Genomic DNA, 22,266 nt, shown 5'->3' with positions numbered 1-22,266 from the left:
ATGTAGCACTAAAAATTAAATAAACTGAATTAAGAAACTATCAGGAAATAAAATTCTTAGAGATCATAGCCATAATACTAAAAAATTATTTTTCCTACTCTAGTTCAATTTTCATACAATTTTTATCTGTTAGGTCATTGAATGTGTTTTGTTACTAATGCCATTTTATTGAAGCTTTATTTTGTTATGAGTGCATTCTGTTATTGGCAGTGGGGGAGCATCACTCAGTATGACATAATGAGATAAAATTTGTTTCCTAAGAAGGATGGGTACATAGAATGGGGAGCTATTCTGTGAAATCCACACACCTCTCACTGCTCAGACGCCAGCCCAGTTTAGACCAGAGCAGGGAAACTGGGTACTTGCTTTTACCGGTGGACTGTCCAAGTCCTGACTGGCAGTCTGGTTCCATGAGAGGACTTCCTGTGCTCAGGGTCCACTCAACATCAAATGTTCCTGAAGTGCAAAGTTTCTCCCTCATATCTAAGATATTATAATCTTAAATATTACTTTTTAATGTTAGATTGTTGTCAGCCAATGGTCTCACTAGCCAAGTAGCCCCAGGATCTCTTTCCCCATAACTAAGGCCAAGGAGCAGTTTTGTTGGGACCACTCTCAGCCTGTGGTCTTCTTCCCAAATATCCTCCAAGAATGGAAAGTTATCAACAGCTCCATGCCTGATTTTTTATTTCTTTCCTATACATGCCAAATTAATCTAAGCACTTAGAGCTGGCAAATGCAATCATGCCTCATTTATCTGAGTTGGTAGGTCTCACCCTGTGACAAGAAGTAAATAAAAAAAAGATCTCTGGTGTACTTGTAAGGTAGATGAAAAACTGAGCTCCATGCAAACCTGGTGCATGGCTCACAGGTTGCTAACAGAGCTAACACAGTGTTAATGGACCCTGAAAAGCTAGAACAGAGCTTATTTTGCTAATCACAGTTAGATAGCTTTTAGGTAAAAACAGTGATAGTGTTGATAGGTGACATAAAATACAGGCCACTAAGTGCATCTGATACGCTTGGCAGAAATTGAAAATATTGTTTGATGAGCAAAGGAAGTTAGCATTCAACAGCTGCCAAAAGGCTTGATGGCTAGAGCAATTTTAGTAAGGAAATTTCTCAGAGAACAATCACCCTTCAAGGACAGGGGATATATGCAGGACAGCTGTCTTGTGAACGTGATGGGAGTCAAAGTAAATCCAGACAACTTACAGTGTATCCCTCTCTCATCTTTCTTTTCTTCTCTTCTCTCTATTCAGAGGATCCGTCTCATATACAGGCAAATGCATAAAAAATAAGTGCATGGGAACTCTTTAAACTTGGGTTCTACTACTCATACCTGCAAAAATGCAAGAACTGCTTATGGTATCCTTTATTCTCTTATCCTTTTAAATTATATTCAGGAAATTATTAGAGAAACCAGTGGATCCATCATGCTAGATATTGTTTAAAAAATGCACAGGGAGATAAACAAACTCTGGAGAGTTTGCAACTGCAATATTCAGTCAGACACAGGTAAGGTAAGCAGTATCACAGTCCTGCTTAAAAATTTAACCAAGAAGAAAAAATAAATTCTAAAACATAAAAATGACCATATTCTCTCAAGATACCTGTTACCTAGTGTGAATGCTGAATATTTCAATGAGATCATTAATGTGAGGAATTTTCAGAGGATATAGTGAGAGGAATTGTAACTCATTCTGCCTACTGAAGTGGATTCAATATAGCATTCAGAATTAAATTTATGAGATTAATTTCTTTTTAAAGGAAAAAAAAAACTGATAAGTATTTTTGTGAAATATAATGGTGTTGAGAAAATAAGCACCTGGCGATATATCATACTGTGGCATTATTTGGTTTCTGAAATTTCTTTTTTTTTCACTAGTGAGGATCAATAGATCCAACTTCTCAGTTGCTACTAACTTTAAGCCTCATGCAGAACCTAAAAAATAAATGTTAAAACTGACTTTTTATGAGAAAGCATATCAAATGTACTCACTAACAAACGCTACAAAGAGACAATAATCTAAAAAAAAGGACATGCAATCCAGGAAGTATTAAAATCTTGATGAGGATGACGTTCATTAATTAAAGAAAAAACTAATAAAATACACAGAAGGCTTTTACCAGGTAGCCCTTGAGGAACAATTGGTTTTATTTTCCAAAGATAATATTGATTTTATGTGTCTCTATTTCTACATGACATACCTGACACCCACTGAATGGACATCACTTGTGCAAAATGAGAAATACCATGAACTCTGTCATTATGAAGTATCCCTAGACAAGAAGAAATAGGCCTAAGCAAAATCATCAGCCATTTTGGAAAACACAGTCCTTTACGTTTTGCAACAGTATACTGAAATGATTTCAAGGGACAAGATTTTTCCTTCCTTAAGTCATTCAATTACATTTTTTACATGAAAGTTAGTCTCACCCTATATTAAAAAGGCACTTTACTAATCAAAGGATGATAATCTTGATAGGCAGATAATGTGTGAAGTTTCATGCAAGATATGTTGGACCCAGTCATAAGCTTACAATCAAACACCTGCTGTATCCCAGAATTTTAAAATGAAGAAACAAACAGGAATAAAAACATTTTTGTAAGCTATCTGCAACTGTTCTTTCTCATATTAAGGGGGGAAATACAAAAGCAAATAAAAAATAAATTACACTGTTCAAAATTAGTTCCTCCATAAATAGACTCCTTTTTAATTACTTCCATAAAAATAAATGAAGTGGGTTTTGCATGTTATAAGCATCATTTAGACTGGATGCAAACCGAAGAAAAAACTGTTCTACCTCCAGCTGACCAATGAATTTGATTCATGACTCCTTTCAGTGTGTCTTCATAAGAAATATAAGGTGAAAATAAAAATAATCAGAGAGTGGATTTTTTGGGGAGGAGCGTTTGTTTTGGGTTTTGGTGGGGTAGGGTATAACATATATTAAATACAACCATTTATTTCTTGTAACCTACATTTAAAAATATTCAGATATCTGCAAATGAGGGCGTATGCTATAGCAATCTGCCATACAGAAAAGAGAGATACAAAACCAAAAGAACTTCATATAACAACTAAAGAAGTCTCACTGAATTGCCAACAGATTTGCTGTTATTTAATACAGAACTTCACTCAATTTCCCTTTTGTACTGTACATTATGTTTTTTTTCTTATTTAATGGAATTGGATAGTAGTTCCTTGTAAATATAGAATGAAAATGTACTAATGCCTGAAAATATTATTTCACAGTACTTTGCAGTTTGCCTTTGGTACACCACAGAATTCCAGAACAGGCTCCTTCTTAATAAGCAAAGCAGCAGAAAAGTCATAAAACGAGATCAGTAAAGCCCTTCCTTCTTTAGTCTTATCCCCACTTATTAATGTCTTTTCAACTTGTTGCTGAGGCCTTGGCCATACTCAGCCTCTGCTTTGAGCAGTTTGGGAAGAAGAAGCTTATGGCCCAAACAGGTGACCCACTGAGCTGACTCGACAGCACTACAGTGCCCAAATTGGCAGTAAACTTAATTGCTCCATCCCGAAGCATAATGTTCTCAGCCATAATAGTTTTTATTAATTATGTAATATTATTTTCTTTATGTAATGAAATCTTATCTTGATCTTGCCTTTAGAGTATGGGAGAGAACTTTTCTGCTTGTGACTTTAATCAATTTAAGCAATTTCTCCATAGGGATTTCTTTACAGCATTTGTTATTTTCCCTCTGTAGAGTCATTTTAAGAATGACCTGTTCTTAGGATGGGAGAACATGCAGATGCACTATCTTTTCAGTCTTTCAAATGTGTTCTCTACTTTATTATATCTGCATCCCACTTGTAAAACTGTTGCAATGAGTACAGCATATAAATGCTGCTAAAAACAGCATGTTTTTTGATATCTTTTAACTTAGCAGTATGGTAAGTTTCAAGAAAACAACAGAATCATAAACAATCATATGCTACTGACCCACAATCATTTAGAAGTATAATTAAACTGGGGGCAGACTTCATCACAATCTTAGTATGTCCCATCTAGTATGCACTATATCCCAAAGCCATCTTATAAACTCCAAATTTTGAAGAAGATTAAATAATATCTATTGATTAGAATCTCTGCTATTAAAGTAAAATCAATATTTTAAGATTAAACAAAAGAAGAAAATTTAGTGGGGTCTCCTCTGTCTCCTCCTTTTGTCTTTACTTTCCTCTCTCAGACCTCAAGTTCTTCCTTGTATTTGAATAAATACAGGGAAATAATGATGTATTAAAAGAGAAAGGAAAAAAAAGTAAGGACAGAAAATATCAAAGGAATGAGAAAAAGTCTGACCAATATTTTAAAAAATACAGAACAGAAAATTTATTTGATTAATAAATTAATAAAGTATCTCCACTTACATTGCATTCTTCAGTTAGTACATTTCTTCAGCAAATATTTGGTCTAGTTTCAAGCAGATATATCTCTAGGCAGATGTATTTCCTAAATAAAATTGAAACAGGCAAACAAACAAAAAAAAAGATAAAAAAGTGCCATAACAAGTTCTTGTCTTAGATACATGCGTAACTTAACTGCAAACACCAATGAAGAGCCATAGGTTTACTTGTTTAAAAATAATTTATTTTCTGAAGGTCAGCATAAACCTTATTGAAAAATTGTTGGAAGTAAAATTTATTTTTGTTGAAAAATAGTAAGAACCAAAGTTTTCAATAAAATTTCATTGCTAAAATGAAGGCTGAAGGGCCAGGGAAGAAAGAAGAAAATTGTGAAAGACAATTGTTACATCTTCCAAACACAATAGAACTGTTTTGTTTTGAAGGAAGGACAGCAGTTCATTTCTGATAACCTAAATACATTTTTAATTGAAGTTTCAAAAATAATGAAGAGATCTAGTCACATCATGCATAACCGGAGTATAAACAGTTTAAACACAAAAAAACTTGAATGTTACATTGCAATAATAGGCCTAAGCTAGAATTTTGCTGTCAAATTTGAACATCATATTTCACAAAGTAAAGAATTATTTCTGAAAACAACTGCAATGATCAGAGACTTCAAAGACATGAATAACAAGAGTGAGTTGGCATTGTTTGGTACAGATGGAGCAGCTGTCATGAGATCTGACAGCTTCTGTTTCTTCAACTACATAAAAGACTGCTAAAATATCTGAAGTTCTTGTCATGTTCAGGGCAAGAAGTTGGGTTCATATTGTCACAAGATTGATTTACATTCACCATCAGAAAAAAGTTTTTGATAGTAAATACAGTCAATATAGTGAAGTACTAGGTAAAGAATGCTCAGAGAAGCAGAATTGTCTTCTTACTGCAGGTTTTCACGAAAAACTAAAAAAAAACCACAGGTCAGAAAGTTGAGATTGATCCTACCTGGAGGCAGGAGGATGGGTATCTCTTTTGGTCCGTGTTTGTTTTCCTCTCAAGGATTCTGTGTGTGTTTTTCAAGTTCAATAGCTAAATTAGTTGGATTGGTTGTGGGAAAAAAAACAACCAAACAACAAAAAATAAATCCAAAGGATAAGAAATACAAAATAAGGAAATCCTCAAACCTTTTATTGCGAACTTTTCCCTTTCTCCTTTTCCTTGCTTTTTCCATTTCCTTGTCCCTTCTCCTCCCCTATCCTCTTCTGGGACAGAACATCCAGTATGCAATGATTTTCAATTTAAAAAAAAAAAAAAGCTGCCAAATATGTGCCTTTATAGGTGTTTTGCACTTAATGAAAAAAGGAGAATCTGCAAGATAATTTTCTAAAATTTTGCAAATCTAACTTAAAACTTCATCCGTGGCATAAATGCATCTAAAAAATTATTGAGCTATTTTTAAAGCCAAAGCCAATGCAAGACAATTCAACAAAGGCAAAATGACAATAATTTTGCAATTCTTTTCCCTTTTTCCTCTTTCCCTCCATGCTTCTTTTTGGAAAAAAATTACGATCGCCCAGCCCCCAACGTAGCAAAAGCTATTGTTTGGTGTTTAGTTTATAGTTCATTACAACACTTGCTTTTGGTTTAGCCACAGCTTCCCTTCCCCGGGTTTCTCCTGAGTGTACTCAGAGGACAAGGGAGGTGAGACAGGAAAACAGTAATGGAGGTCAGGGGCCGTGCACAGTGGAGGCCCCCCAGTGGAGTTTGCTGGGATTGAGGGTGTTGACAAGCTAATAAAAAATAAGACTTGAAGTAAAAACATCTGGTTTAAACATATAGTGAGCATGGAAAATGAAGTCCTCTTCTGCCTCCGGTGGTAATTTCCAGCTGCCATTTAAAATATAACTGTCATTTTAATAAAAAGTGACTTTTCTGAGCTTAAAAGGCTCTTGTTCTTGTCAAGCTCCTCATGTGAAAAGGTCTAAGAAGATCTGCCTCCAAGACCTGGCTGGCTCTGGAACCTGGCTCTAAAAGTAATTGTTATTCGTAGAATAGCCCTATCTTTTTACAATTTCATGGGCTGATATTTCTCAGCTTTGCAGCTTTAAGCCTGGAAAGAGAAGATTAGACTTCTGGCAATCTGCAGACCTATCATTGTCTGTTATCAGGTAATCACTTAGGGTGCATAAAAAGGTGAAAGGGTAAGGAAAATTGCATTTCACAAGATATTATTCATTATCTTGTTTATTTATTCCATTGATTACATTAGGGGAGCAATTCTGAAGAGGGGAAGTGTTTCGACTATATTGTGGTTTACTGATACCTACCAGCCTGTTGATAAAAACTGCTCAAAACTCGTCAGAACAAAACAATATATGACTACCTAAAAAGATCAATTTGACTGCATCGGAGGATGGTATGGTGCAATGTCTTGTCTCTCGGACATGTGTTTATGAATAGTCACCTTGATGACAAATAGGGAGACTGTCAACAAACAACTGCCAAGAAGAGCAAGTCTTTTATCTCTGTATGTGCCTGATACATCAACTCCTATCTATTGCAGGATTCATCACATGTTTCAGTCTTCTGAAAACTGAAAAAAAATGTTAGTCTAGTCCATGTAATTAGTCAATTTAGCACTATGCCAGGCATCAATCAAAAGAGGAACTTGTAATCTCTCATCAGTTACAGAAATACATAATTATGGACATATCATTTCTGTATGTATTGCTGTAGCAGTACAAACACACTGGGGTAACTTCTGCTCGCTCTTACATAACTCTAAGGTCAAGGAACTGATGAAATCGCTCTTTTCTGTTTTTACGCAGCAGAATTTAATAAAAATTATGAGAAAGCATTACAGCCTCCATGAACATTTTAAAAGTTACCAATTTCTCCCTGTCTTGTTTCACATTTTAGGGAAGTATCCCCATTTCAGATGTCAAATTGTGAGTGTGAAGAAACGACAACCAGGATGATAATATTAAATGAGTTCTTTAACTGAAGAGAAATTTTTGTTATGTATTCTCCATTTCTGTAGAAGGAGCCTAAGGAAAAATTCTCCTTTTTTTAAGTTGTAAAACTCTTAACAAAATCTCAAAGAGGTCTTTGGAATGGCTAATTCAGCTACAGGTGTAAATTTTTAGCCTAGATCCCATAAAAATAATAATTGGTATAATAAATACTTGATAATGCTGAAAATAATTATTAATAAAATTTGATTAAATATTTGCTTTGTATAAATTTTGCTTTTTTTTCCATCTGTAAAATGTAATTGCCAACACTTCTCTAACAACGCTTTTCCTCTTAACATGTCTATGTATGAGGTGTTTCCACACAATATTACAAAAAAAGCTCTAGAATATAATGAAAACAGTCATGAAGTATTGGGTCGAACAATATATCAGGACACACTATGAAAAGGAGGAAAATACAGAACCAAATATTTAATATCTGCTTACTTTGTGAACAGTGCTTGAATGCTTGAATTTGTGATACAAATGACAGCTTTAACTTTACCTATTGTATAACAATAACAAAGATAGAAATACTAAGTGGGATATTGTTATACTTCTAGTCAAGCATTCATAAAATGCATTTACTTAACTTAAAATTTGTGATTGTTGTCCACACCTCTAGCTATTTTTGCCCCTTGAACTTTCAGCTGTTGCTACATATTTCTGGTTAAGAGTTGAAATAAATTAAGTTTCCAAATATTGAGGATAAATATGGTTCTCATAAAAAAGTTCTGGTTTACAACTTCTACGCAGCTTAAGTGGAATTAACACTAATATATCAAACTGATAAAAATGTTGCAAGTACTGATGCAACTTTTAAAAATGGTGCTTTTCTGATAGTTCAGTCTTACAGGGACTGTGGAAGTAAACATATTTTTCTTTCTAATAAGCATTTGTGATGAATAAACACTGTCAAATACCAGGAGGTAACAGAGCATTAAATCTTCATATGTAACTGGGTCAGGTAGCTGACTGATAGGACCAAAGTAACAAATGAAAAACAAAATATTGAAAGTGTTTGCTTACCTTGTCTCTCTAGCACTGTAGCATTTGCATTTAAAATGGTAAGACTAAAGTTCCACATTAATTTAAAAAAATGGAAAAAATACTGTAGGTTCTGTGTAAAACAAGTAACTAAAAGAAATAATCATGTATATTTACCTTTTATTTTAAACCTATATTATATATAAACAAGTGGTGTGGACAATAAAATGAATTTAAAGAGAAATTTGGCATAGGAGCAAGTATTTCTGTATATATTGTCACTGAAGTAAATGGAAGTAGGGTTGTAGTAAAAAAGCAAAATCAATTATTCAAATTTTTTTTTTTACTATCTTTCTAAGTTTCACTGAACATTCAAATACACTAATCTCTGTAAAGCCTAGCAATTATGAAGTCAAAGAGGTAACAGTTTGATTCTCATCCATTCCATATGAAAAATGTAGAATCACATGCAGAAAGGCGTGAAGGGCAAAATGTGAATCTATAGCAGAAGGAATTCTTTAGTCCTTCAAAAGTACTGATAGAAACAGGAATCACTCATTCTGTTTTCATCTTTAATAGTGGTACTGCAGTTAATTTTCTTTGTATTTGAGGTGGCTAAATCTGGTCTAACTTCAAAATATGTAAAAGAAAAAGCAATAACAAAAAAGAGTTTAAAGTCATTCTATGCTCCTAAAATACTATGAGAAAATGTGTGTGTGTGTATCTCTATATATAACACTGTTTTATCTTCGGGATAAAGAAAGGATTTATGTTTATCCCTTTGATGAGGATAAAAGAGAACAGGATAAGTAAAATGTTATAATAATGATGCTGGGATTATTTGTAATAATTTCCACTTGCATAAGTATCATTCAATAAAATATATCAAAGTATTTTCCATTAAATGAACAGTACCTGTTGTGAGACAGGCAATTCCATATCTCTTCTTCTGAGGAGAAAACTGCAGCAAAATTGCTGAAACAGTGATTTGAGGTCAGAGAGTGAGTCAATGACAACAGTTAGATGCAGAACTGAATAGCCACTGTATAGGGACAAATTTAGCACAATGGCAAGGCTTATGTATTTGTAGAGGTCCAGACAAGAAAGGACAGTTCTCCTAAAGAGTAAAAACTAGTTGAAAAAAAAAAGAAAAAAAGAAAAAAAGAGTAGTTCTAATACCTTATTTCGAATATTAGCAAAATCTCAAGTTCTGTCTTAAAACCTATCTCCAAATGATTAACAAGACCATGGTAAACATTTGACTCCAGACAAAGTCATAGGATAATTAGTAAAACAATACGGTTTTATTTTATGTGCTGTGTGCTTTTCCAAAGTACAGAGCAATTCTTTAGACAAAAAATGATTTCACCAAAGAATGAAGACTGTCAGCACTGAAGACTCCAGTTCCCCCCCAAAAATCTATTTTTTTTCATAAATTTAATAGAAAGTTAATGTCAATAGATTCAGACTTTTTTCTGGTCTAATTATGTGCAAAAGTCTTGACTATCCTTGCTGTTAAACTAACAATAATTTAACTATTCCCTTATGTTCTTCCTGCTGGGCTTCTTTTTCATTAATATTTGCACTATGAATTTCAAAAAAAAAACCACACAACAAAAAAGCAAAACTCTTCAATAACTCCTGAATTTCTTAATGTCTCCATATTAATATCACTTCATAAGATCAGCTTGCAGATTCAGCTATTAAATTAAAAATTCTTTCGATGAAGCAACCTGTTCATCTACAGGGCTTTATGCTTGCTTTAGGGCCTTATGCTTTGATTTGTCTAGGCATAGACTTCTCTTTCATGGAGTTTTTATCTGAAGCCTCAGGCAGCCTTATCCTGGCTGTCCTCTAAGTCAAAGTCTTCATAGTCTTCATGTTTATTCAGACAGGTACAATCAGCCTCTGGTTTATGCAGAACCCGAAGCCCATCTCAGGCCCCTTCCAAATAGAGTTACACTTATCAGTTTCTGTTTTGCTATGAAAGTTATTAAGTAGTTTTGTTAACTATTCCAGCCACCACCTTGTCTTTGCCCCCATTACAGTTATGACCTTCCAAAGATGGTATTTTGAAACAAGATTTAAAAGAACCATACAAGTAAGCAATGAAAATTTCAGTAAATACAAAATCAATGACAAATAAGAAAAAGAAAAATAGTTACCCTAAATATTCCTTTCCTAACTACTGGTTTTCATCATGCTCTTCTTGAAAAAATAGCTTCACTTAGAAAGCTACATTATCACAAGACAAATTCAAGGCTTGATGCTTATTGAGTCCTGTCCTGATTACAAACCTTTTTCTTTGATATACCTTCCTTTGAGAATCTGCTTCCCAGATTTTACCAGGAGTTGGGCATGTGCCTATGTACCTTGGAGCAGGCATGGGGCAGGAGAATTGCAGGCAGGCTGATGAAGGCATGACATCGATACCTCTACAGTGTACCTTCACTGAGTACTCTTCAACTGGCATGGCAGTTTACATTTGCAATACAGTCACCAGGATAGAGAAACAGTATAATACTTTAATGTGTCTGTTTCTTTTTTTTTTGCTTGATGCTTTAAGTTAAGCAATGACCTTACCTACTTTCTACCACTGTTCATTTGAAAATTCAGTTGTAGATAAACATTCAAAATATCTAAAGTGTCACCACTTAACAACAGCATTCTGAAATGAATATTGAGGAATGAACAAAAATCTTTTTGTAAGGTGTGTACAGTGTCCACAAAATATTTAGTTTATCAGTTTGCAAAACAGGATCATAGGAAAAATGCGTCATTTTAAAGTGAAGCTTTGTGATAGAGATCATTATGGATCAATAGTTCAACGTAATATTTTTTTAGGTTTGAAATGCATTCATGTAAAAGCAAATATGGTTTAGGAATAGTAAATAATTTAAAATATTTTTAATATTTCTGGAAACTACATATAGTTGAACAGCTTAAGAAAAATGCGTATTCTGGGATCTGCTTCCTTTGAGTCAGCAGGACAACAGTCTGGTTTTGTTTGTTTGGTGCTGCAAACCTAGAAGTCTGTTTACATTTTTAAAGCCAAAAAAGACGCTTATCATATTGGTTTACATCTCAACATCTTACCATTCCATTATACTATATGAATTTCTAAAAATCATGCAGTTCTGATCTATAGATATTTGCCTGCATATATATCTGTATACACATATATATACATAAAATTATGACTAGAAGTGGTAAACTACTCCTGTTATTGATGTGTCCTTCAGGTCATTGTGGATGACCCATCCCTAGAAACAGTATGGCATTCAGGATATTCAGCCAATGCAGTACTTGTCCAGAGGTAGGGCAATGAGTAACCATACAAGTTCAAGGACATCAGATTCATAAAACAAAACAAAACATAACACAACACAAACCCACACACAGGTCTATTCTAATCTGAAAGTTCTAGATGCTGGGGCCAGGGAGGCAGGGACTGTAAAATAATTAAAAATTATAGTGGCCATACTGAATACTCTCTCAAACCAGCATCTCCTATTGCTTCTGAAATAAAGCATTTGGCTAGAAGAACAATTGGTCTCCCCTATTAGAGTATTTCTTATAAGGGTATTGGTGTAGACCTGAGCTCAGATCAATTGGTTTTGTAAAGGGTAAGGGATAATCCTTATCCATGTGACAAATTCATGTTGCTTCCATGGCCGGAGTTTTTATTCCTGTCTATCTCTGTGCACATCTTTTGGAACTACAGTGCACTTTGAGTGCCTCTAAAACAGCAAGAGATATTGCACACACAGACAGATTTCACTCAGGAGTTTCTAGTGAGAGAAATCCATGACAAAGATATCCTTTGTTATTGTGAAGCCTTTAAAATAATGATGGATTTAACATCCATTCCAGGGATTGATTAAAGTGACACTGTTTGATGTTATGATGTGATAATTTCTGACCTGTGGACACAACTGATAACTACAGTCACTTCCTGTAAATCTGTATCTCATGTTATGGAACAGACAACCAACAGTGTATGGCAAACCATAAAAAAAAAAAAAAGTTTGCTCTTTTTGTCAGGCTGAAAACCTGTGACCCAGCCATTGATTTCGAGAGTAGAGAGAGAAAAAATTTTATGTGCTCTGAAATCCCATTCTTTGTACAGAAGTAAGAATGTAACCACTTTTGCAGATTTGACTACAGCTTAGCATTTAGGGCAAAGGAGATACAAAAGGTACGCAGGGAAAGGAGATGCTTGAGAATATAGCTCTCATTTCCAGGACTTTCCCCTTAGGTATAAGGGGGTAGGGATATATATGGAATTTCCCTATATTGTCTTTGTATCACCAGAACCAAAAGACTACTAAAAATTCTGCTGAACCCTTCCAGAATGGAAACCAGATTTACGCTTACCTGCTAAGTCAAAATCAGCACCTGCAGCTAATGTCAGCAGTGTTTTTCACTATATCATTCTCTAGAGAATTCCTAACAATAGACAGCTGAACACAAGAACCAGATGCTGGAAAACAGAAGATAAGAAAAGTAAATGTCATTTGCCTTGTTTAATATACAGTCACTTAGGTTACCATCACACACAGAGTTTGGCTATTTAATTAAGAAGTTTGTGCTGATGTCACAAATTAAGTCAAGTAAATACATTGCCATTTAGAATATACATAAAACTTTTGATTAAACATATATAAATAGAAAAGTCAAGCAATGCTTATACTGCTACTTCAATCTACACTAAAGAACTACTGCAGCTATTAAGACAATTTCACAGCTTTTAATTACTTGAAATGATAATGAAGGAGAATATTGGCTGAGCTGCTGTTGATGATGTATCCTAGCTGCTGTGAATCTCACAGAGGTCTGAAATCATAGAGTAGGGGTACTGGTTAATATTCTGCCTGTCACTAGCCCTCAATGAGAGATTTTATGTCTGGGATGCTAGAAGCTCCTATTTCAAGTACACCACTTTCATTTTTTTGATAAGAATTAATCTATTTTATTTTAAGTAATATTCATCCATCCTCTTTCACAAATACTGTCTCTTTCCCACCTCTACATAAATAACCTTTTTTACTTGGAGTAAGCTTAGAGCAATAATTACAGTCAAGTTTCCTGGGATCAAATCAATTTGTGGTTTAATACATATTGGGATGACTTGGAAAACTCAATTTCTTTGTGTTCCACATCTTCAGAATAAATAGCATAGTATAATCACCATATATGAATAGAAATTTGATGTAAATAGACACATGACTTTTTAGAAGAAACATATGCATGTTTTCCAGTACTTAGCATGTTGCTTCACTCAGGCCAGGAGCTTTAGTTAAAAACTGTGATTAAAAGATGTTTGAGGAAACCTAAAAATTAAGAAATTTTCTTTATTTTCCACTAGTTTCAGAAAGGGTCACTTTGGACACTTATGAATAGCTTATGCTTCCCTGTTCTTTCCCATTGCTTTCTATTTATGCTTATTGCTTTCAAATTTAAAAAGATATAAGCATACTTGAAAGGATCATACTAAATCTGACAGTTCGTGACACTTTCTCAGGTTCAGAGTTCAAGCTATGTACAGTCTATTATTGTTTCTCTATACATTTTCCAGAGTCAGTAGGTCTGGATATATTACAGCCAAAACTCAACATTTTGTAACTGTCAAGTTATTAATGTAATGCTTCATTATGTTAATTTCATGAAAAATACTTTCAAATTTAAGTTATATCTGGTTTGAAACCTTTGCCTTAAGCTATAAAGAAAGCAATGCTATGAAAGATAAAGTCAAGGAAAAGACTTTGCAGCCAAGGTTAAGTTATGACTGCCCATGACATGTGGGATGGAACTAAATGATCTTTAAGGTCCCTTACAATCTATGATTCTATGTGAAAGCACCTTAGCTGCGCCAGGAACTAAGAGACTAAATATACAGTGGTTTTGTGGTGGAGGAGGAATATTTTCCATCTGGAGCATAAATTCCACATGAAACAAAAAAAGAGAGAGATATGTTTGGACAGCTGAATTTTGGCTTATCAAAACTTTAAACAGAAATACATTTGGCATAATAAGACACTACCAATGCAACTTTTTTCAATTTTCATTTTTACAGGGAGGAAAAATCTTTGTCCTTTATAGCTTTCAGTTTTCTTCTGCTGACTTATGATAATCTCAAAGTAAAATAACTAGCACCATTTACACTTCATATTTTATTGTTATTCCTCCTGAAACTGGAAGAAAACAGCCCCAGCAAGTAAACCCTAATATACTCTTTTAAGAAAGGCCTTTGAATTATACATACTGAAATGAAACCCTATTCCAGCCAAAATTAGTGAACAACATGCAATAGGCTATGCTCCAAACATCTGGAATCCATGTCCAGGTATTCACAAATTCACCATTAAGATTTTCAGTGTTTCATGCAAATACAAATACAATCTAAATTTACTGGTGGAAGTGGAAAGAAATAACAGAAAAGACTGCTGTAGAGCAGATTCCTTAGAAATTGCATCACAGAGATGTAATACAAAAAAAAATTAATCCCATTAAATTATCATAGCAAATTACAGATATTATGAAAATACTTCTACGAGATGTAGTTAACAAACACTCTGAGGACATTAAAATTGTCTAATGCAATGTGTAGGACTTTTGCTCAGAGAACTTTTTACTTCAACTTATACACAACACTAAATAGCAAGTAAGGATGAACATCCAAGCACAGTATTGCACAATATACAATACAATGTCTTTGACAGTGAATATAGGAAGAAAGGTAACACACTGTAAGTATATCTAGTGTATCTATCCAGAACTGCTTCCCCATGCCAAGAAAAGACCCAGTTTTGCATCTTCTTCTCATTCCTCCCTGTCACGGTCTAAGAAGAGCAAATAAAAATAGCTAAGACAGATAGGAACCTCCAATTACTCTTCTGTGTGACCAGGATACTACAGTGTTTGGAGTTTCAGATGTTTGGGCCCGGGACTGGGCATACTCAAGAATTCACTTGTCCTCCAGATCATATTTCAATCACCTGCCTATCTATCTGGTAAATTTTTGACACATCTGAAAAAAATCACACAATACTTCTGACTTTAAAGCTCTGTATTTGCACCATTTGGCCCTTCAAGGTGCATCCGCATTCTAACTGTGATTGCTGCTCAGTGCAATCCTGACTCTTTGACGTACCCTTGGAGAGGTTGACTTGTGTTGTGGTAGCAGTTTCGCCACAACAATGCAGAAATAAGCATGGTCTTCATCTCCCATTAAAATATGCAGATTTTCATGCAATTTAGTGCCACTAAAAAGAGTTCATTTGACCACAACAACCCCCCAACATATCTTCTTCACTTTAAAATAAGGAAAGAAAATTTTTCACTTACTAGAAGGTATTTACAGGAAAATAGAACATGAGGTATCAGGATTCCTCTGCTGGAGACAACTGTGTGGGTGCAGGCAGTGAAGGTAAGAGATCTGAAGTAATAAACCTTTTTCTGTACCATGATACAGAGGTAGGATGTAAACCACCTAAGTTGAAAACATTAGTAGAGGGTGTACCTTCTCCTGATGTGTTTATGTCTTTACCTTCCCCTCACTCCTCTCTACAAGAGAGATTATACCTCTTTTCTGAATTTAGGCAGCAAATAAATGTTTTCACTGTATTTATTCATAACAATCTTGCTAGTGATAAATAGCTCTTCTTGCTCTTTTTTCTCCTTTTCTTCTGCAACAATAGTTGTACAGAAATAAACTGCAAATAAAATGAAAGTTAAATGATGTCAGGCAATTTCTTGCTTCTAAATGCAGAAAAAGCATTCATATCACTATATAATTTGGTAACTATGTTCATTGATTCTCCCCTCTTCCATTGATTATATGTCTACCTAACTTGAAAAGACATATTATTTATTAGAAAGAACTGAGAAAGATCAGCTGTAGAGTTTACAGGAATTTAAATTTAAAATTGAATTGATAAGAAACAGTCAAGTACTCTTAAACATTGACCTTTAAGAAACTCTTTTCTAAGGTAGCAGTTTTTCTTTTTCCTTTATATTTTGTTTTGCCATTCCATACTAATTCCTGAACTTGATAATTTATGAGCTATATTTTTACTCTAAAGAATGATGATATTATCTTCTCTGGTGTATAATAATAAGAGTTTTGAGAGAAGTCGTGAATTAGGCTCAGACAGAATGCATAGTCAAATTAAATACTTCTGAAACCAAGAAATGTGCTATAGCCACCTTTTGTTGACAAATATTGAGTACTTCATAAGCGTGAAGTGTAAGCCAAAGGAGCAAGGTATTTGATTTAGGGAAAATAGCATGCTACAGAACTGTGAGATAATCTACTGCTCGTTTACTCATTTATTTATTGGAAATTACAGTAACAGTGACCCATGTAAATTTATGTCAAGATTTTTGAGAACATCAAGATTTCAGTTATCACATCATGTAAAAATTCAGTTTTGCAAAACTGAATAGGCAGGCTAATTTGAGATGAACATTTTTCCTATGTAAATAGAGAAAAAAAGATTGAGAGAGCATTTATAAGTATGCCAATATTTATCAGACATATATTGTTACAGAAAGAGCTAATCGTCACTCCCATAAACATTAGCAATGTCTTTATCTCTGATGATCCACAGGAAAAGTTGTATTGAGAACTGTTTAGCCAGTCACACAGAAGACTATAGAAAGAGAAATATGTGAAAAATAATAAAGAAATCCAGATATTCAGCAGTGCGTCTGGGTTATGTTTTCATTCCAACATGTTTCAAATTAATTCATGGGGATGGCATTTGTTATTAGAGTGGTGACTATGTACTCAATGTATTTATAATGTCTGATGCAATATATTACCCGCTTTTGTTTGAGTTTGTTTGACTTTTTCTTTCTTAGTTTGATTTGAGGTATTTTTGTTGGTTTGTTTTTTTTCTTTATAATTTTTTAAAGTGCTTCATGCTTTCTCTGATCTGCAGAGTGAACAATTTATGATATAAGAAAGGAAATATTTGACAAGTTCTTTTTTCCACCCATGTAGGGTTTTTGCTTGCTAACCTACCCCACCCCAAACAGAGAAAAAACCAAACCATTTCAACTTTCTGTGATGTTTCTATTAGTAAATTGGGAATAAAAGGTGGAACGCTTAATTCTTAGGAAATCATTATCTATTCACAATTTCATCGTGCTTGAAAATCCTGTTTATCATTTCATAGAAACATGAGATAAGTAGGAAGCTTAAAATCCACATCACAGTTTGAACTAGCTGACATCTTTGCAGTTAGTTTGAAAAGACAGATAAAATAAATTAACCTAATCTCCGTGAGTCTATGAAAAGCAGGGTAAAGGAATGCCACTGGACAGATGTGATTTCTTTGTCAGAACCACTGGTTAGCACAGAAAAGATCATTGCTCCCATTACTTGCTTATTGTTGTCACTTTCAAGATGTTGTTGACCCTGGAATACAAGCAGAGTTGCTCATCTGAGCAGTCAAAATGAGATTGCCAAACTAACAGTATTTACATTTACAGCCTGATACTCATCTGTATCTGTATTCTTTCACTATATAGGACCTCTTTTTAACAGATGACCAGCTCTGTGCTAACTGCAAGTTATGTTCTCTGAAAGATTCTTTAGGCAGCAGAACTGCCTGGGAAAAATATTTAGAAGGTTTTCAAAAATAAAATACATTACTACCACACTTTACCATATTAAAACATAATTCCAGATATAATTTCCAATAAAATGCATATTATGTAATTATTATTTCTCATAAAATTTCATGCATACTGTATATGCCTATTTAAATAAAAAATTTAACTTTCTGTTCTAAATCAAGACGAATTTAAAAATGTCATTCTATTTCCTACCACATTCTTTTATTTTTCAGTTCAGAACTGTGCAATGTTTTCCTTCAGTAATGAATGTACAACTACTTAACTTTTGAGAACTTATATAATGTAAGCATGTACATGACTAATGTTAGTGCTATAAACAGTTTAATAAATTGCTGATTAGTCAGTGATGACTCATAGTGTGAAAATCAAGAAGCGTTTCCTTATATTAAGTGTTGAGAAAGGATGTTATTTTCTCAGAGGCTCCAACTTCCCTAAACCTTATGTTAAATTATTTCCCTTCTTTTAACCCATGGGATTGATCCCTCATGGTGTCCCTAGGCACAGTTCTTACTCTGGCTGAACCCTTGGCTGGCTGAGCATGTTAAGGAGGCACATAAAAACAAAGGCATTGTAACAAATAATTGGACATTTTAAAGACTCAAAAAAAAAGCTGACTTGTCTTCATGAGAAAGCTGAGTCCAGGTGGTACTCATCAGTCCTAAAGATCTGATTCTTATTTGCACGTTTTAAAAAATCTTCTAACTCAAGAAAGAAGATAAAACCATGTTTAGGTCACCAGGTGAGGAATATCTCAACAAGAAGGAATGTACACTGCTTCTGAGGAACAGGAAATTGTCCTTTGTGACACAAGACAAAATCATCTGACCGAAAAAAATATGCCATATTTTGTATTTGACATGTCGACCCTTTTTTTGCTAAATCAGATATGAATATACGAATCAAATATTTTTCATGAACTTTGAAACTGATTACTTAATGCTCTGTATTCTGTGTCAAGATTACCATAAGGTATTGAAGTTTATTTTCTCTGTATTGCCTGTAGAGCTGCAAGTTGATAGGAACATCTTTTTTTGAGTGCTAAAGGCATGTTGTGTATAACTGTTTCAACCCACTGTTTGCAATCCTTAATAATTTTCACAGCTATTTATTACATATATACTCTGAGTATGCTAAGTGCTAAAACTGGATGGTCATCCCATATAACCTTACCTCTGGAAGCCCAAAATAACAACGACATAATATTTGGTGACTAGTGTTATGCTACAATGTTAAAATAAAGGGAAAAATTAAAGTGAAGAATTTGAACAAAATCCATTGCAATCATTCTTCAGATAGGTAGAGTAATAAAAAATTTGCAGTGGCTCATGAGGCAAACACTGGCAGGAAGGCAGAAACAATTCAAAATGTGGCAAAAATAACTTACTGCTCTAGTGACTATTTGGAGTCATACCTTTATTGATCCTGTATTTTCTGATACTGATAACTGATATTTTCTCAGGTTGATGATATACTATATTTTTCTATTCATAGAAGTAAAAAAATGCTGGGATAATCCTCTATCCACATTTGATAAACACTCAGGTCACTGATCTGTGGCCAGATGTGACTATAAGCATATATCTAAGGAAAGCATCCTGCAGAAGCTCAAAAAAGGGACTGTGTGTCCCTGCAAATGAAATTAGAAGAATAGACTTCTGAAGAAGAGTATTATGTGAGAATTTCTAGTGCCTGTGTCAGCTTCAGTGGCTTGTTTTGTCTTTGGTTTCAGACACTTTTTCATAATGTGCTATATAGAAAAATAACCAATGCCTGTAAGTTCACAGTGACAGTGTTTTGAACCCTTAACAAGAGATGGAGTAGGAAAAGAACTGTTAAACCCCTCTTTATCCTTTGAAAATTTACCTCCTAGTGTTCTCGAAAATTATTTCTCCTGTGTGGGGAGGACTAGAAGGAAAAAAATAATTAACTGAGGTAAGATGTTCCTGAAGGAAAAAAAAATGAAAGGAAGACAACTAGAAACATAAATTACTTAAATCAGAATGGTTATAGGTGATTTGTGGAAGTTCAGAAGCTCTAATCCTTAAAACCCATTTCTTCTATGTTGTTTCAAGTTAACTGGTTGCCTTATCAGCAACCAATAAATGGCAAGGCAAGGATTATTTACCTGGGAGTTCTACACCCCCTGTCATCTTCAAAAAGGTGAGTTCTGGTCATTTCTGGTCAGACTGTTCAAAGAAATATAATTTTTTGTTTTAAGTTGGTCATTTTAAATACTATTCCAATATATTCTAATTAAATACTATTCCAACACATCCTCCTGTGTCCTTATGAGTTTGATAAGAGCTATTTTTTGTGTATGACTGAGTCTAAAATTTTCAATTTTTCCAACAGTGAAACAGAAGATAACCACTACTGACCCCAATTATAGTCAAGATTGTACAGACTTATTCATATATCCTGAATTATTTGGTCTGTAATAATAATACATATATTTATAGAATTCTTCTTTTCTACCTCTCTGAAGCTACACACTGACCAAGATAAAGGAGATGGAAATTTAAAATACATATTAACAGGAGATGGGGCTGGCAGTCTGTTCATTATAGATGAAAATACAGGAGATATTCATGCTGCAAAGAAATTGGACAGAGAAGAAAAGTCCCTGTATGTGCTACGTGCCAAGGCTATAGACAGAAAAACTGGAAGACAAGTGGAGCCAGAGTCTGAATTTATCATTAAAATCCATGATATCAATGACAATGAACCAAAATTCACCAAGGACATGTACACCGCCAGTGTTCCAGAGATGTCTGGAGTCGGTAGGTAAAAACTTATCCTTATGTCGAATACAAATGCGTTTGAGCTGATTTGGAACTTATAAGTAATTTTATTTGAGACACTTACTACTAGCTTCTCTGAATATCCATGGAACAATTTCTGTTGCCAGTAACGTATCATAAATGATTAGTTTCTGCTTTTATTCATTTGTTTGATCTTCATCCACTTTTTAATCCTATTTCCATGCTATAAGCTACTCTTTGCTCTTTTAAGACCAGGAGAATCATCAAGGAAATGTAGCATATATGGTTGTCTTATCAGTTTTGTTGCACCTGAGAATATCACTTACATAAAATGTATCATCTTTGTATTTTGAAGTATAAGCTTTGAAAAACTTCTGTACCTTTAGACAAACAATTTTAAACATCTAAGTATGTAAATCAATTAATATATCAAAATGATGCAAAATATATTCCTACAAATGTATTTTTTTAATTATTTTTTCTCTTTGGTATCAATATTGATTGTTGTGGTGGTGGTAGTGTTTGGTTTTTTTTAATATGAATTTGTCTTTTTGGTCATGACTTTTTTGATACCATATGAACTCTGTCCCCAGAGAACAAACTGGTTTTGTCTCAAAAATATTTGTCTTCATGGGTAAAAACTTACAGCTACTTATAACTGCTGCACTGAAAAATAAAAATGTGGAGTTACATTAGAAGTTCTTTGAGAAATATATCATAAAAGTAAAAGTAATTATCTGAGTTTTGTTTAAATATAAAAAGTCATAGATAATATTCACCAACACACATTCATCAGAAGTTATCATGATTGCCTAAGTGCTCCACTCTCTTACAGCTGAGACAGTCTCTTTGAAAAGATGAGTAAGCATAAAACACATAGGCTAAGGAAAACAATTACAGATAAATTCTCAAGAGTTATTTATTTGTCATGAGTTATTGTAATGGTTTGCAAAATCAGTCCAGGATGATGGCATTGTTAAGAGAGATAATAAAATACCCCTTGACTCTTGTGATTAATATGCATATTTGCAAAATAATTTCCAGAAGCTAATAATTATCTCTAAGAGCAGTAGAAGTAAAACAGAACAGGATTTTATTGTATAATTGTGATGCTATAAAATATTATTTTATAAAAATAAAATATTGTATATTTAGAAAATATTTTATAGCAATAAAATATTATTTCATGATAATGAGAAGGGAACACCTACACTACTATGTGTAATGAGAAGAGTCTTAGTATGCTTCTTTTAAAGATACATGGAAAATAGAGAAATTCTTTCCATTCAGAGTTTTCTCTGATGATAATCACTGAAAGAAAAATTTTGTCAGTACACCTGTCATATGTAATTTGAAATATATTTTTAAGGAAGGAACTCTCTGGGAAGAGATTGGACAGAAAAGATGATGGCTATGTTTAACCTTATCACTTAATTCGAGTTCATTAGAGTAAATGGAGACACATGAATAAAAGAGAAT

The 22,266-nt window shown here is 33.8% G+C and overlaps 1 protein-coding gene across 1 annotated transcript in view; it reads left to right on the top strand.

Moving 5' to 3' along the window:
* The window catches only part of CDH9 (cadherin 9), a 71,395-nt gene that overhangs the window by 2,186 nt on the left and 46,943 nt on the right, over window positions 1–22,266 (top strand). The window contains exon 2 of the mRNA XM_008919460.2: window positions 20,511–20,805. Coding sequence (XP_008917708.2) covers window positions 20,511–20,805 — 295 coding nt within the window. The remainder of the gene's footprint in view (window positions 1–20,510; window positions 20,806–22,266) is intronic.

The sequence above is a fragment of the Manacus vitellinus genome, unplaced genomic scaffold (genome assembly GCF_001715985.3).
Source record: "Manacus vitellinus isolate BGI_N305 unplaced genomic scaffold, ASM171598v3 scaffold_33_pilon, whole genome shotgun sequence".
Taxonomy (NCBI): Eukaryota; Metazoa; Chordata; class Aves; order Passeriformes; family Pipridae; genus Manacus; species Manacus vitellinus.
The sequence above is the reverse complement of the archived record's forward strand: the minus strand, read 5'-3'. Positions and strand labels throughout refer to the sequence as shown.